The 17,845-nt window shown below is 35.2% G+C and overlaps 1 protein-coding gene across 1 annotated transcript in view; it reads right to left on the reverse strand.

The window, feature by feature from the left end:
* The window catches only part of bmp2k (BMP2 inducible kinase), a 131,265-nt gene that overhangs the window by 73,038 nt on the left and 40,382 nt on the right, over positions 1 to 17,845 (reverse strand). Inside the window, exons 2-3 of the mRNA XM_088910372.1 lie at positions 13,233 to 13,351; positions 11,895 to 12,000 (exon numbers count right to left, since the gene is read on the reverse strand). Of these exons, the coding sequence (XP_088766498.1) occupies positions 11,895 to 12,000; positions 13,233 to 13,351 (225 nt within the window). The remainder of the gene's footprint in view (positions 1 to 11,894; positions 12,001 to 13,232; positions 13,352 to 17,845) is intronic.

Below are 17,845 nucleotides of genomic sequence, written 5' to 3' on the forward strand. Positions count from 1 at the left end.
GATTTCTTTATCCGTTTCAGCTAAATGAGGGGAACTGAATCAGTTGGAAACTCGGAGTGGCAATTGTAAAAATAATGCTTTTTCCCTCCTTTGTTTAACTTAGAGAATTTCGCGAAGAAATCCTTATTCACAAAACCATCACTTAATTTATCCAGATACACAAATTCATGCCAGAGCCAACAACAAGCTATAATAGTGGACTATTTTTATGTATTCACTATATAAGAAACAAACCAAAAGTAATACTCTGATCACGCTTTGAACCACTGGGTGCAGTGCTTTGTCCATTACCACTACAAGGACAATAAAAGTTTTTTAAAAAGAAACGGATGTCAAAATGTTTCGGAAATGTCCTCCTGTGATATTTTAGCTGCTTAGTTACATGATCCCATATTCATATACAGATGCAGCCATTCAAAACGCGTGGGGTATTTCGCGGTACAGCGCAGTGGGCGTGTCGCATCAAAACGCAGTATCACGCGGTGTAACGCATCATTTGACGTCATCCCGGAAAGTACGTTTGTCCAACTGAGCAATCTTGCTTTATAAAATATACCCACTTCTTAATGTTTAATAATTAACATGCTGTAAAGTACGTTTGTCCAACTGAGCAATCTTGCTTTATAAAATATACCCACTTTTTAATGTTTAATAATTAACATGCTGTAATACACAGTATAAAAAAGTATACAAATTAAATTCTTAATTGGAAAAAGATTGTCCCTCTGCAGTGACCAGGATTCAAAACTGTGCGTTTTCTGGCAACAGCTCAAATGCTGTACATGAGACGTTAAGCTTTATAAGCTCCACCTGGTGGTTTTACAAGGTGCTTCCGGATACTATTATATTAATTCAATTAAAATGCGGTATAATACAGTATGATGAGCCACACCTACCGCATTTTAACGCAGCATAATCCACGACTTTTGAATGGCTGGATCTATACCAAAACAGTAGCATACATGTCAATGATGCTGTGTGATCATGTACTGTATATACTGCATAGAATTGCATACATACAGTATAGATGGGAAGCAAACCATCAGTATTTACTGCTAGTAATTATATATAGTATGATACTGTATGGTTTTAAAACCACTACTGTACAGTATGTGTGAATTTTTTTCCTAATCAAATATTAGTTCAATTCCTGATTTCTTGTTGCTGAAACTTGCATTAAGACAAAATATAGATTTTCTTAACGTGGATGTAAACCTGAAAGAGGTACATCGCATTCACAACAAGCTAAAATAATAAACTAGTTTTATACATGCGGCCGTGTAAAAATATAGCCAAAAGAAGCTCTGATGGGGATTTGAACCGCGTTCCTCTGAATAGGAACCACTTGTCTTAACCACTATGCTAAACTGCAGCTTGGGTACAAATTGCTACATTATAGTCTATGAGCATTTCAGTGTCCATTATTACTGTAAGGACGATATTAAAAAATATGACGCCAAACACCTTTTTTCTTATTTTTTCTTATCATGACAAGTGTTCTTATTACGTATTCTTAAAAAAGGATAAAACATTATAACTTTTTATGAAGTATATAAACTTTATATAGTTGGAACAAACACATCAGAAGTTTTCCAAAATAACCACCGCAACTTACCAAGTTAAAGAATTTGATGCATAAAATGTTTATCAAAACAGTGGAATACTGTGTGTACTTTGTATTTTTTATATTTTAGTTACCACTACCATTTACTGTATGTACATTAGGTATACATCACGTATGAGACTGTATGGCTGAAACAAAGTTAGTTACATTATCCTGATTACTTGTTGAAATTTACATTAAGGCACGATATAGATAATCTCAATGTGGATATAAGCCTGAAAGATGCACAGTGGTTCACAACAAGTCAAAGTAGAATAATAAACTATTTTTCATATTTTTGAACTGAGTAATGTTGTTTTTGTAAAATAGCCCTACTCTCTTTTTTAATTATTTTAATTATTAAAAGACTGTAACACACACACACTTTAAAATCAATAAAAGTCTAAACAGTATACAACGTAAATTCTTAAATTGGAAAAAGATTGTCCCTCGGCATTGACCAGGCATTTTCTGGCAACAGCCCGAATGCTTCCACGCGCCACATTAAGCTTTCACTGCTCCACCTGGCAGTTTTACAAAATAGTGCAGTCCAACAACTAAATATTTTTAAAAACATGTAAGACATGCAATGCTCCGCAGCACACACGCCACAATGTACTGCATTATCAGGCGAGCATTCAACATGGCTGTATCCGTACTCCCTTGAGACTTCCCATCTTGTGACCACCTTACAGATAGATTCCATAGCACTTTCAAGTGGTTGCAAGCCTTGCTCATTTAGACTATTGTCCACTTTACTCCTATGTCCCCTGTCCATTCTTCTGTGACTCTCTGAGAACCCTCAATAGCATAGGACTTTGTATGTCAAAGAGTTCAGCCCTCTCTTTGGAAAGAGCACATTCAAAATCCTCATTATTCATCTCCGCAAGATGCAACTTTATTTTGTTGCTGACGACACGCTCAGCCTTTTCCCGGATTCTATCGGCACTAACCTAACTACCATACAGACATCCCACTTCTCACAACACACAACTCAACAATGTCACTGAGCCATGGCCTGTCTGTCTCTGGTAGACAACCTCTCTTGAATTCCACAAGATCCCATCTTGCTTCATTATGCTGGTCATTCATGTCTATCAGTACATCTATTCCTGCATCTCCAGCCTGTAAGTGGTTGAGTTGCAGGTCTTCCAGAGTCACAGTGGTATTTCTGTCTTTAAATTTAAAATGGTCTGTGATCTGCACACCAATATTTTGGGCAGGAGGAAGCTTTAAAAAAGACAGAAACCAGAGGGAAAGCCACACCTTGGGAGGCATATCCCTACACGGGATCACAATATATAATTGCATATATGCTGCAAGTTATTCGTACTAATCGATAAAAGGTTCAGGTGCCTTTAAAAGGTATGCTGAGAAGGGTTTTATGCTTTTGAGCAGAAAAAAAACACTGTTGTATCTTTTCAACTCAGTTGAGGACAAAACACAAAAACCAAGATATTTTTTAAAGATATTCCACAATATATTGTTATAGCTTAAGGTGACTTATAAGTGCCTCTTGGATTTTAAATAGTTTGTGACACTTGGCAGAGTAAACACTTCTAGCTTCAAAGCAGAGAGGATGTTTGCTTAGGTCTGGTGGGTCCCTTCAGCAAAAACATTTGTAAAGTTTACCATAATATACCTCAGCAAGTTGTGGATTAATGATTGTCAAGGAGCAGTATAGACGCACACAATATAAGATCACATTAAGAGCACAAAGAGAGAGGAAGAACAAGAAGAAGCAGGGAAGAAGGGGAGAAGAGACAAAAGTCCAGAAGCTTAAAGACTTGAAGCTTGCACCAGGCGAGAACGCCTACTTCATGATCATCCAAATCCGACTGAAGCAAAGTATTTGTACCTTGCTAGAGAGAGCATGCTATTCTGTGTTTTTAGGGAACTTGGGTTTCCTGGATAAAAGATACATCAGTTAGAAACGTCTTTCCTGCTTAGGGTGCATTTTTATGGATAGGGATATAGGCTCCCATTTATTTTGTGGCACCCGGGGTGGAAAGAGAGATTTAACTGCAGGTTGCTTTGTATTTAGTTAGAAGGCAGCTTATCTCTTATGTGGCCTCTGTAGGCATTATGAGTTTAATGCTTAGTAGCAATCTGGGGTTTTCTGGGTGACCAAAATGTTAGGCCTCTGAAACGCCTTGTTTGTAAATACTGTACATAGAGTAACTTGTGGGTTGTATGTTTTTGTTCTGTGTAATGTAGTTTGTGTCTTGGCATTGTAATAAATATTAGTTTAACCAAGGGTGCCTGGATTATTACTCCTCTCACCAAAGATGTGCCAAAGAACAAAGAATTCACATGCCTCCAATTATACCAACCGCTTGGGTACAGTCAGGTGAAAAAGAAAGTACACCCTCTTTTAATTCAATGGTTTTACATATCGGGGCATAAATAACAACCGTCTGGTCCACACTTACTTCTGTAATTAGACATATCTAACCTCAGAAAACAGACACATAACAGATTTCACTATGTCATTATTTATTCAACAAAAAGTGAGCCAAAATGCAGAAACCATGTGGGAAACATTAAGTACACCCTTACTGCTTCCATAGGAATTAAGAAGGTAATTAGCAGCCAGGTGCTGCTAACCAAATGCACTTGATTAGTTGATCATCAGGAAGTGTGACCACCTTTATAAAAGCAAAACTTTTGGCACTTTGGTGGTCTGAAGCATTCAGGTGTGTGTTAACACCACGCCAAGGAGAAAAGACATTAGCAACGAATTTAGGGAAGCAATTATTGCTGCTCATCAATCTGGAAAGGGTTATAAGGCCATTTCCAAACAATTTGAAATCCATCATTCTACAGTGAGAAGGATTATTTAGAAATGGAGATCATTCAAGACAGTTGTCAATCTTCCCAGGAGTGGGTGTCCCCAGCAAATTCACCCCAAGGTCAGACTGTATAATGCTCAGAGAAATCGCAAAGAACCCAAGAGCTACATCTAGGGATCTACAGGCTTCAATTAACATGTTAAATGTTAAAGTTCATAAAGGTACGATCAGAAAAAGACTGAACAAGTATGGCTTTCATGTAAGGTTAGCCAGAAGAAACTTTCTTCTCTCCAAAAAGAACATGGCAGCGCGGCTTAGGTTTGCAAAGTTGCAACTGAACAAACCACAAGATTTCTGAAACAATGTCCTTTGGACAGATGAGACCAAAGTGGAGATGTTTGGTCATTATGCACAATGCAATGTTTGGCGAAAACCAAACACAGCTTATCAACACAAACACCTCATACCAACCATCAAGCATGGTGGTGGAGGGATGATGATTTGGGCTTGTTTTGCAGCCACAGGACCTGGGCACCTTGCTGTCATCAAGTCGACCATGAGCTCCTCTTTATACCAAAGTGATCTAGAGACAAATGTGAGGCCATCTGTCCGACAGCTAAAGCTTGGCCGAAATTGGGTCATGCAACAAGACAATGATCCCAAGCACACCGGCAAATCTACAATTGAATGGCTGAAAAAGAAAAGAATCAAAGTATTGGAATTGCCAAGTCTAAGTCCAGACCTCAACCCTATTGATATGCTGTGCATAAACAAATGCCCTCAAACATCAATGAACTGAAGCAATGATGTAAAGAAGAGTGGCCCAAAATTCCTCCAAAACAATGTGAAAGACTGATAAACTCATACAGAAAACGATTACTTCAGGTTATTGCTGCTAAAGGTGGTTCTACAAGCTACTGAATCATGGGGTGTATTTAGTTTTTTTGTTAAATAAATGACATAGTGGAATGTGTTGTTTGTCACTTGAAGTTAGATTGACCTAATTTTAGGATCTGGTAAAGGCTAGATTATTTTTTGTTATGTCCTGATATATAAAACCATAGAATTAAAAGAGGGTGTACTTTCTTTTTCACATGACTGTATATTCTGGTGAAATCACTTACAAGTTAAGGGTTATTCCCTTTTGATGATGAGTATTTGTCATTGTGTTGTGTTTGACTGTGCCGTAAAACAAATTCCCCCTAGTGGACAATAAAGTTTGAATTTAATTATGAACATTTATTTCACTTATTGACTAAACCGCTCAGTCAAATCCCAATGTTCATCTTTTTCAAAACCCCCCTTTTGTAGCAATATAATATGCATGAACAATATAAATACAGTTTTATTTTAATGGAGAAAAAAGGCTAAATTCCTCTCAGCAACAGCAAGTATTTACTTTAGAATTAAAAATTGTTACATAATATTTTGAATATACAGCAAAACATATGTGACAAACAACTGCAGCAAATAAGTTATTTAATATTCATTAATAACAATTAAAAATATATTTTATATTCATGAGAAACATCTGCACATTGTCAATATTTCAAAGTTACTTATGCTAATTAAAATATATAGAAAAAATTATACCACAAAATACAAAATGAATTAAATTCAACATTTATTAGTTGAATGACTTGCAAAAGTCTTCTCGCCTACCCACTGAGCCAAATGATCATAGTAAGACTACAGACACAATCAACAGATTAACCTATTATGCCACCACACGCCTAATAATCTGACTGTTGATTTGTTAAGGACTGACAACAATGTCCTTGTTACAAGGGAGCAGGATTTTACTAACCAATGGAAAAAGAACACAATTATCTTACCAAACATCATTAATCCCTTATCTACTACTCGCAGACAATGTCCCAGACATGATATACCTTACACATTCGATATTGTTAACATGAATTTCTCTGCTTAAGTAAGGATCCATGACATTACTGTAGAAATCTGTATCGTAAAATCTTCTAAAATTTCAATTTTAAAATATAAAATATGGATCTACAGATCCAGCCATTCCAAATGCACAGGAGATAATGCAGTAGTTTGCAGTTCAGGGGCTGCAGGGTACTGCAGTTTTTTTTTAAATAGGGTTGCACTACTTTGTAAAACTGCCAGGTGGAGCAGTAAAAGCTTAACATGGCATGTGAAGCATTTGGGCTGTCGCCAGAAAACGCCTGGTTTTGAATCCAGGTCAATGCTGATTACAGAATTTAAGTTGTATACTGTTAAGACGTTTATGAATTGTAAAGTGTGTATTACAGCATGTTAAACATTAATTAAAAAGTAGGCATATTTTATAAAATCAAGATTGCTCACTTGGATATATAAAGAAGAGTTTATTATTATACGTGGTGTGCCTCTTTCAGGGTTACATCCACATATAGGAAATCTAAAGGTAAATTTTCGTAGCTGAAAATAAAAACAGTAGTATAACATAACACATACCTAATGTAAACACAGTAGATGATAGTGGTAGCTAAAAATAAAAAAGTATACAACAGTATTCCACCTTCTTCATAAATATTTTATGCATTAAAGTCTTTAACTTGGTGACTTACTGTGTGTTGTGGTTTTAATGTGCTTATTCTAACATTATAAATTTATATACTGTACTTCATAAAAAGTTCTATAATGTTTATAATGTTCTATCCTTTTCTAAGAATATGTAGTAAGACCACCACTTGCTGTTATTTGAAAAAAAAAGCTGTACTGAGTTAATACCACTTGATAGTAATATTAATATGGAATCATGTAACTAAACAGGTAAAATATCACAAGTGGATGTTTAGGAAAGATTTTGACATTTGTTTTTTTTTTAAAAACTTATTGTCCTTATAGTGGTAATGGGCAATGGACTGTAATGTAGCGCACTGCACCCAGGAGGTTCAAAGCCCGATCAGAGAATTACTTTCAGTTTGTTTCTTTACTTTGCCGAATATATAAAAATAGTCCACTATTATAGCTTGTTGCGAACGTTATGCGTCTTTTTCAGGTTTACATCCAAATTGAGAAAATCTTTGTTTTGTCTTAATCCAAATTTCAGCAGGCAGTAATCAACCAACAATTTAACTTTAAATTTAAAACTTTAAACAATATATTCTGTAAACTGAAGAGTTAAAGAGGAGACACATTGTTTATAGCCCCTTTTTATATCTGTAAAAATGTTCCAATTTATTTAAATGCTATACAGAATATATAATTAATAATATTAATAATGAATTACCATGGATGAGCCTTAATACTGGAGTTACAGAGAAGACACATAGAGACTTGTCTTTTCGGCTTGGAATTTTATCTTTAGAGTGATCCTTTTGGCTATATTTTTTACACAGCTGGATGTGTAAAAATAGTTTATTATAGCTTGTTGCGAGCGCAATGTGCCTCTTTCAGGCTTACATCTGCATTAAGAACATCTATCTTTTGTCTTAATACAAATTTCAGCAACGAGAAATTGAACTTTAATTTGGATTAAGAAAAAATATTTCAACATACTCTACTGTAGCGGCTTTGAAACCATACGATATCATACTGTATATACAGTATATTTATACAGTATACGAAATTCCTTCAGTTCATTGCCACGTGCGCTACTATTTCGGTATATTTGGATATGACTTCATGGGATTTGCGTGTGTGTGAGAGTCCCTGAGGCATACCATCCACGTTTTAGAATTATAAAAAATAAACTTTTTATGAGATTGCACGAGAGAAAAAGGTACCTTTTCAGAAGTCGTGTACTGCGCAAAGTAGGTGAATTTGACAAACAGCTAATGTTGCTAAAATAATTTAAAATCTGTTTGACTGTACTGTAGCTCTAATTTAATTGAAAAGAATGTCACCTTGCTCTCACAAGAGACTCACACACTGCACCCTTTTGAATGGATTTTTATAACTTTTATCACCTTTGTCTGTCTGAGACGTGGGGGTGTATCCCTTCCTCAGTTTAACACTTGATACGTCCCCAGTAAACCGATAGGGCTAAAACCTGCTATTGATAAAACATCTGCCTTGCAAGATTTCTCAAACTGCTCCAAAGTAAATGCGCAGAGTAAAATGCTCTAAACTAAATGCCATGATGGACACCACAATTACCCATAATACAAACTGTAGTACCAAAATACCTGTAATACAAAGGACCACTACAAACTAAAACAACCCCAAGTGCAGCACACGTGAACCAAGTTAAAAATAGCGGCTCCACAAAACAGATCAAAGGTCCTGGACAAGCCCCCAAATGTGCTATGACAAGTTATGGCAAGGTGAAAATGGGAAGCTGATGTTTTAAACATTTTTAAAGAAAATCAAAAATAAGAAACAATGACATGTCCCTGCCTAACTTAGACATTTCATGACTTTAAAAGCTTAAAATGTAAACAGTAGAACCTCAGTTATATTAGCCATTGTATTAACATTTACAATAGATATAAATCTTAATTTAGCTTAATCTGATTTTGACAAACCTTAAAGAGCTAATTTTGCTTGAAGAATTTAAAATCTGTCTGCCTGACTGTATTGCAGCTTATGTCATTGAACTGTCCGGACACCTACGGAGATACCCAATCTAAATTTAGGGTCTGCTTCTTTCACAGTTTTGTTATGCGAAATGTTTTCTCACTTGTTAAACTCCAAGATCCTGACTGATTTTACTTTATATGTGCCCCATTAAGCTGAAACAAAAAAAGAAGATGTTCTGTAGTTAATCTTTTTAAAATTCATTATTTTATTTGTTAATCATTGTTAATAATTATTATTATATTTATTATAAAAACATTAACATCGACACAAGTGCTGCTGCTGTTCATAGGCGCTCATTAATTTAAAATGCACTGAACTCTGCCACAGGTACCCCTTTGAATTTTTAACACATTTATCACCTTTGTCCGTCCGGGGGGTGGGGACCCCAATAGCCCGCTATGAGAATATGAATGTGAATTGAACATTTAAATACTGTGATATATAAAATTAATACCCTGATATAAACAGCGAAATACATACATCTATATCAATAAATTAATATTGTTAACAGTTACTGTTAGTAGAAAATTCTTCAAAAATTAAGAAGCTTCAAATTTTGGAAACATCATGAGTGTTACACAAGGAAGTGAAATGTGACAATTTGTTACAGTTATGATCAGGAGAAAAAAAGTGGTATTCTTTATTTCTTTGTGGCTGCTGCAGTTGCACCCTTTGCAATGGCTAGACAGTTAATTTCTTTAGATATTTCTCTCCAAGCTAGTCAAAGAAGTAGGTGACTTAAAGCTCATAGCCCAGTGGGTGAAGCAGCAGCTTTTTGCAACAGATAATGAAACGCTCAGTTTGAAATGTAAGGCGCTGTGACCGAGGTACATTTTGATAAAGTACAAATACATGGATTTCCCACAACCAATACTGTAGTGGATTTAAAACCATACAGCATCACGCTGTATGCATGAGGCATGTCTTTGTTCAAGTTTTAAAATTACAATACGGAAAAAGAGTGTTTAAAAAAATAGAACATTTGATTGCTGATTGCCTTAAAGCACAGCAAACAATGACAAGAGAGGGCATGCTACTGAAAATTCCATCCCCATCCCCCAAGCAAAACTGTCTATGTTACATAACACAGCAAGGGGTAACACTCCTATCCTATGGGACAAATAAAATGTTTGTTAAAGAAGTGCAGAGCTGCGTTACATAAATTGGCTGCAATGGAATACGTAAAAGGTAATTTGAAGCTGAAAAGAAAATACTCCATGCGCCTCCTCTATAACTCTTCAGCTTACAGATCATCCAAGGTCATTCATTATTAATATTATTAATAATATCTTCCGTACTGCATTAAAAGTGGAACGTTTTTACAAGTGTAAATCCACCAGTCTATCTATTTTCTAACCAACGTATCCAGGACAGGTAGCAGTCTCACCTACACTATTTGGTTACATTTTTTACGATTTTGACAGACTTCAGAATGCTTCAACTGATGCTTGAACATGTAAAATAATGCGTGCTGAGGTAAAAGAGCTATAGAGCACATTTTTCCACCTGTGAAAAGACTTCCAAATGCAGTTTATTCTTATCTGTCTGAAAAAAGAAAATACAGAGGGAGTTTCACAAATGAAAGAGAGGTCTGTCACACCTCAAAAATAGGTGTTTAAATAAGAAAGCAAAGGTTGTGAAAACAGTGACAGATCATCCCGAACAAAACACAATTTCAAAATACAAGCAGTTTGAAATTATTAGGTGTTAGTAATAAATTCATATTGTTAATAATTATCAGATATGTTATTATAGTTCAGTTTCAGTGGTCTTTTTAATACTGATTTGTTATTTTCGATTATAATTATAATATATATGTTTCGTTTTAAGGCTTCTTGTGAAGGCTTTCCTTTAATTGCCCAACTTGAATGAATAAGGTATTCTGAATTGACTTGAATTAAACCGGTTGAACTAGTTTTTACTCCCACAGTATTCACATTTGACTGTTCATGTTGTTAATATAATTTAACTTTGAACACATTGTGATTTTTAGAAATACCCCAAAAAATCAATATAGTGTGTCCATAATATTTACTATTTTAGTTTTTTTTATTTATTTGTTAAAGGAAAACTCATGCCCTGAGCAGGAATCAAACACGGGCTTCCAGAATGCTAGAGAGGCACTGAAGCCATTGTACCAACGTGCCACTCAGAAACTTAAGCTATAACTGAAAAGGACACTCAAGATATTTCCAAAGTAATCACGAGTGAATGAGTCAAATTGATGCAGATGTTTACAAAGAAAGTAGCCTACAGTAATACTTTGAGCTATATAAATATATTATATTTAGATCCTTAAATGAATATCGTTATTAATTTCTTTAGATACGTGATTCCATATTAAATTCCCTATTAAGCGGATTCTAAAAAGCACACTTTTTTTACTATGATAATGAGCGCAAGTATTCATAGAAAAGGTTAAAACATAATAGCTTTTTATTAAGTATATAAACTTAATACAGTCAAAACTTTTCCAAAGTAACCACAGTAAGTGACCGAGTGACACTTTGATGTGACTTTGATGTATGAAATGCAAAAGAAAGTGGGATACTGTTATGTATTTTTATTTAAACTACCAGTACCAGCCATATACAGTTTGTATAATATATTTATATTCCAAAATTAATATCATTTATGATGTTCAGAGACATTATGCTCCTGTTGTTTTTATGCTCTGCTACCAAAATTTCCTTCTAGTTGTAAAATTTCATATTAAGCAGATTTAAACATGCACAGAGGAGAAATTAAATGAAGCAATCTTTTCACAAACAGGTAATGCCACCTGTTGATCATTTTGGCCAGTCAATGACGTACTGCGGTAGCCTGTAGCTCAACTACTGTGGTATGGGGTTTTATCACACATTTTGAAGGGCTACATCTCTATGTCTACCTTAAAGTATTGGTATTACCAGAGTAATAGCACATCAGTGAAGTATGTTACTTGAATGGTCATGTATGGTAGTTCTTACCTTTGCAATACTCCATGAGAATGAGAACCTCCCACACACTATCGCCAACTGAGTTTATGGCAGAGTCCAGGTAGCCTACTATATTCTTGTGACCTGAAAGTTCTTTCTACAGAAAACAAAAATGTTTTAGAATTTTAAATTCACTAAATTTCATATTCAGACCTTTATTCACTCACCTTAAAGCAACTGAAAACCATTAAAAAACAGTTCTGGAACATTGTTTGGTCACAATGGACAGAGGATAACAAGCTGTGCAACAAATACATTTGTTGTAGTTTACATTCAATTAGCCACTACACATTAAGCACTGCTCATTGCTAAGGATTACATCTGAAAAAAAAAAAACAATGAAAGATTTGATTTGAACATCCTTTGCAAAAAATAATAAGAAACAAAAACTAAACCACATTACAAACCTTTTCATTACACAGCTACTACAACTTTCTTAACCAAGGTTTCTTCTGATAAGATTAAAAAACCATTAAAAAATACATTAAAAATAAGGGAAAAGGTGGCTAAGAATACAAGACTGTTTTTTCATATATTTTTTTAATTGTGGTCAGTTTAATTTCATTTTTAAAATTATTAGTGTCTTACTGTAGTGTATTGCTCAATTGTTCTCATAAGCAGGACATCCATTTTGATAGCTCAATCACACTCTGTTCATCGACCTCAAAATATGTTTGGATCATTTACAGTAACAAAGGGACAATGGAGTCACCTACAGTGTCATTTTCCTGCATGACTGGACTACAGGTAACAGAGGCAAATAAAGGCAGTCTCAAGATTTTACAAGAACTCTTCATATTCTGTTTTAGGCAACTGACTACCAGCACCTCAAATAATCTGAATAGAGAAGTCAAACACATACATTGAAACAAAGTAAAAAAAAAAAGCTAAAGCAACAAGTGTATTTCAGAACAACAGTATTTGTGAAGCCTAAACCATTTTCCAACTGTTAACTCTTTAATAGTTACAGCAAAAAACATCTTGTACAAAAATGGCCTTCAAAAATTACTGATTTGAAAATGTAATTAACTAAAATGCATTAAATGATTCTTTCTGGCTTACAGTGTGTGTACTCAACAGTACTCACCTCAGGTCCAAAAGTGTTTGTGCTTCAATGTGTAAATGCAAATATAAAGATAAGAGAGGCATTTGAAACACAGAGGTATATCAGAATAGCTTATGCAGCACACACATTCAAAATAAGTTAAAAGAAGTGCTTATGATTTTAATAACGTAAAGCTGTAGACAATTAAGTAAAATAAAATCAACATTGCTACACAATTTATGCTTAAGGTAATCGATTTTTTTAGTACAATCCCTGTCTCTTACCATGATAGTGATTTCCCTCTTGCAGATGTTCAGGTCAGGTAGATTATTGACATACATTCTCTTCAAGGCACATCGCACTCCACCATGAGTCCGGGCCAGGAACACCACTGAGAATCCACCTGCAGCCACCAAAGCATGCAGAATTTACTAGCTGTGCCTTTTAGTTTAAATGATGCCGTGGCGATGTAAATTTAAAGTACTATCTGAAAAGAACATTATTGGTTATTTCATACCAGCTCAGTCATTTCAAATTTTGCTAGAAAATTAAATCTATCATTTGAAAATCTGTGCAGATGTTGGTTCCACTGACTAATGGGCTACATTTGCACAGAAAATGGTTTTATAGCACAGAGAGTTAGCAATGTTTAAAAAACACTCACCTTAAACTAGTTTTTACTGCTATTGAAAGTCTTGTTAAACCTAAAAGCAGTTTACAGCTGTATTGCTATTTTATTTTAGCATATTATAATGTAATAATACCTGGCAAACTGCTTTTAAACACACTTAACACAATGTTAACACAGCTCAACAAGATACAGTTCATATCATTGTCAAATTATTTAGGCATCAAGATAATTAACAATATATTAGATTAGTTTCATTTATGAATAAGCTAAGGTGGGGTAAAAACTGGCTAGAATATAGTGAGAAAAAGCTGACATATGGGACTGGGGAGCTTGTGTCTCATTGGTCTGGGCCTCAAGAAAATCAAAATCCTATTATTTTAGCAAGCTACCTGAAAGCAATTTATTCTGCTTTCATGTACAGATGCAGCCATTCAAAATGCACGGTACAACCCCGTACTGTGCAAAATTACCCACAGTTTACCGCGATGTAACGCAGTACGTGATTTGGCTGGCCAAAATGACCAACAGAGGCATTTGTGGTGCATTGGTTGTTAGTGAATCAATTTAATCATTTAATCTCTTTACTGTGCATAGCCAGCAGCCATATCACCCTGCAACTCACAACTGGCAGCCCACTGAAGCTGAGCAGGTGTGAGCCTGGTCAGGACCTGGACGGGAGACCTCCTGGGAAAAACTAAGGTTGCTGCTGGAAGAGGTGTTAGTGAGGCCAGCAGGGGGCACTCACCCTGCGGTCCATGTAGGTCCTAATGCCCCAGTATAGTGACGGGGACACTATACTGTAAATAAGTGCTGCCCTTCTGATGAGATGTAAAACCGAGGTCCTGACTCTCTGTGGTCATTAAAAATCCCAGGGTGTTTCTCGAAAAGAGTAGGGGTGTAACCCCGGCGTCCTGGCCAAATTTCCCATGCCTCCTAATAATCCCCCTCTATGAGTGTAATGTAGTGAATCTATGAATTGGCTACATTACTTTGTCCCCCCCCCCAACTCCGACGGCAGGCGGAGCGACGCGCCGGTTGGAGTATTTCTTGGTCGCAGTTAATGGCAACGTCAGCTCAAAGATTTGGTTCAAACCACCAAATGGAGACTGGTGTACCGACAAGCGGACCCTGCTGATGCGGGATTAACACTAGGAAAGAGAGAATCTCTTTACTGTGCATGTTTTAATCCACTTAGCATTGAATATTGATATGGAATTTTACAACTAAAGGGAAATTTTAGTAGCTGAGCACAAAAAGAAGAGGAGCATAACGCGTCTGAAGGTCATAAACGATATTAATTTAATAACATAACCATATTATGTAAACTATATATGGCTGGTATTGGTAGTTTAAATAGAAAATACACACCAATATTCCACTTTCTTCCTAAACATTTTAAGCATCAAAGTCTTTACGTGCTCCTTCTGACCATTAAGTTTATATACTTTGTGAAAAGTTATGTTTTAACCTTTTCTGCAAATACGCTCGTTATTGGAGTAAACAAAATACTTTTAGAATTTCATTAATAGGGAATATTACAGCTTACAGCTTACACAAAGACTCAAACTACAGTATCAAAAAATGAGTGTTATGAAGTTGTGGTGCTCTAGCAGTGCTGTCTTGAGGCTAGCCACTGCCCAGTGATATAACTTTAATATAAACAAGATCTAGTGTCAAGTATGGAATTATAACGATATTCATTTAAGGATCTAAATACCGTATATGTATTTATATAGCTGGTAGTTTTACTGTATTCCACTTTCTTTGTAAACACGTTTTATTAACACTCGAATTATTAATAATATCTTCAGTGTCGCATTAAGATTGGAATATAAGTGTAAAAAGAGGCAATACACAATGTGTCTCCTCTATAAATTTTCAATTTACAGACCGTCCAAGATAATTTATTATGAATAATATCTTCCGTATCGCATTAAATTTTTAAAATTGGAATGCTTTTCACAGGTGAAAATCCACCTATTTTCTAACCGCTTTATCCAGGACAGGTAACGGTTGCACCCCGCCCCTTCTTCCCTCTGCCTGTCTGATCTCTTTTTAACCCTTCCGTGCCCAAATCACAGCGGGTGAGAAAAGAGCCAGAAAAAAGTGAATCCTGTTTTTTTTATGGTCTGTAGCTTAAATGGTCTGTAGGACAGGCTGTGCTCCCAATGCCAGTAGGCTGGGCAATTAGACACAAGAAGAGTATTATTGGAGGTTGTGAGGGTCTGGCGGAATTTCTCTGTAAACAGAAGAGTTACACTTGTAAAAAAGAACATTCCACTCAGTGGGCGGTGCATTGTTAACTCAATCACCTGCTAATAAGTTTTACAAAACGGGAAGACAGAAGAATGTGATTGTACTGTATCTGTACGAAATGTGTGTTGCGTTTACAAAATTAAAGTGTTTAAAATGTTTAATTAAAAAGTAAAAAAAAACTTACAGCTTAAACAAAGATTCTAAGATGATCACAAGGAAGTGTATTGCATATGTAATAGTCTCTACCCCATTACCCCCATTTTGATTAAAATCGCAAACGCGTGTTTAATTAAATGCCTTTACTTGATTCACAATCTGACAATGCAATGTAAATCATTATCTTTCTCTTCCCTTAATTAACTTTAAGCATAGCTTTCTCACTATTTAGATTTATTTTTCATACCATCGTTAAACAAAGCAGGAGAATATTGTACTTCCTCATGGGACTGCATGTGGAAAGACTAGATTGTAATAGTTTTTTAATACATTTTAGAAAAGTGTCATCTATACAAAAAATATGTATTTATTTAATACCACTTGATAGTTATATTAATAGAGATAAGTATTCAAGTTGTATACTGTTTAGACTTTTAATCATTTTAAACTATTACAGTTTGAGGTGTATTTATATAGCTGGTAGTATTACTGTATTAAAAAATATATATTTATATATATATTAATACGAATATAGTTGACCCTTACCTGAATTAAAACAGGACATAAAGAAAGGGTTTCAGAAATTAAAAAAAGCTTTATTCCCGTGCTTACAGTCTGGGTAATTGGAGTAAAGGCCGTGAAAACATTTGTCAGTCTGGCCGTAGGGGGAAGGGGGACTGTCTTTCATTGGAAGGTTCACCTATTCTACTCTGAAAGTGTAGAGGGGGAGGAAAAGTGCCCGCAGTCATTTTTTTCACTGACAAAGCCATGTTGTGTTATCAAAAACTATAGTATTCTTAACAGCTGTTCAATCGGTTTAATTCAAAACACTTTATTCAGTGGGGTAATTTAACAGACACCTCAAGCCTTAAAATGTAATCGTATATATTGTAATTAGAATCGAGAATAACAAAGCAGTATTAAAAATACCACTCAAACAGTAATAATGTGTCTGGTCATTCTTAACAGTATTAATCTAATAATAATTTCAAACTTCTTGTAACTTTTTCAGAGCCATTTTTTTTCTTCGGTTTTCAACCACGGTAAGGTTAGCTTGAAGTTCGAAAACGATTTTGGCACACGTGCAGCATTTTCAGGAGACCTCCTAGAGTTAGGAGACCACTTGCTCTATGTTCAAGTAGATTGCCAGGCGAAAGGATTTGGTAATCACTTAACTTTGAACATTTTGTGATATTTAGAAATTCCAACAAATTCAATATAGTGTCGATAATATTTATTATTGTTTCTCGGATGTGTTATGAACTGTGTAAACTTTGTACATAGTGCCCCTTTAAAAAAAAAAGTCCTGGGCAGGACAGGAGTAATAGTGGTCAGGGCGGGGACTAGGAAAGCCGCTGACTAGTGCAGCTGACCCATTGCAAAACAGGCGTACCCATTGTAAAAATGTTTCCAAAATAACCACATGTAAGACTTTGATGCTTAAAATGTTTAGGAAGAAAGTGGAATACTGGGTGTATTTTTTCTTTAAACTACGAATACCAGCCATATAAAGTTTGTAATGTAGGGATTTCTATATTTATGTCTTTATTTAGTGGTTACATTAGTGACAAAGGCTAAACTTTCAGCTTCAGTAACGCGTACGCCGTATGGCCGACATTACATGCATGTTTGTAATGAAAATAGAGTGTCGATAATATTTATTGTCAGTAATAGTATCAGTAGCAGTTTGAAATTATTCGTTGTAATTAATAAATTACTTAGCTTTGAACATGTGTTGTGATATTTAGAAATATAAAAAGGTCAATATAGTGTCCATAATATAATATTTTAGTTTTTCAAAGAAATGTTTACTACATCATTAAAATATTTATGATAAAGGTGGTAGGTTGTGTA

Source organism: Atractosteus spatula, chromosome 3 (genome assembly GCF_055471065.1).
Source record: "Atractosteus spatula isolate fAtrSpa1 chromosome 3, fAtrSpa1.hap1, whole genome shotgun sequence".
NCBI classification, from domain to species: Eukaryota; Metazoa; Chordata; class Actinopteri; order Semionotiformes; family Lepisosteidae; genus Atractosteus; species Atractosteus spatula.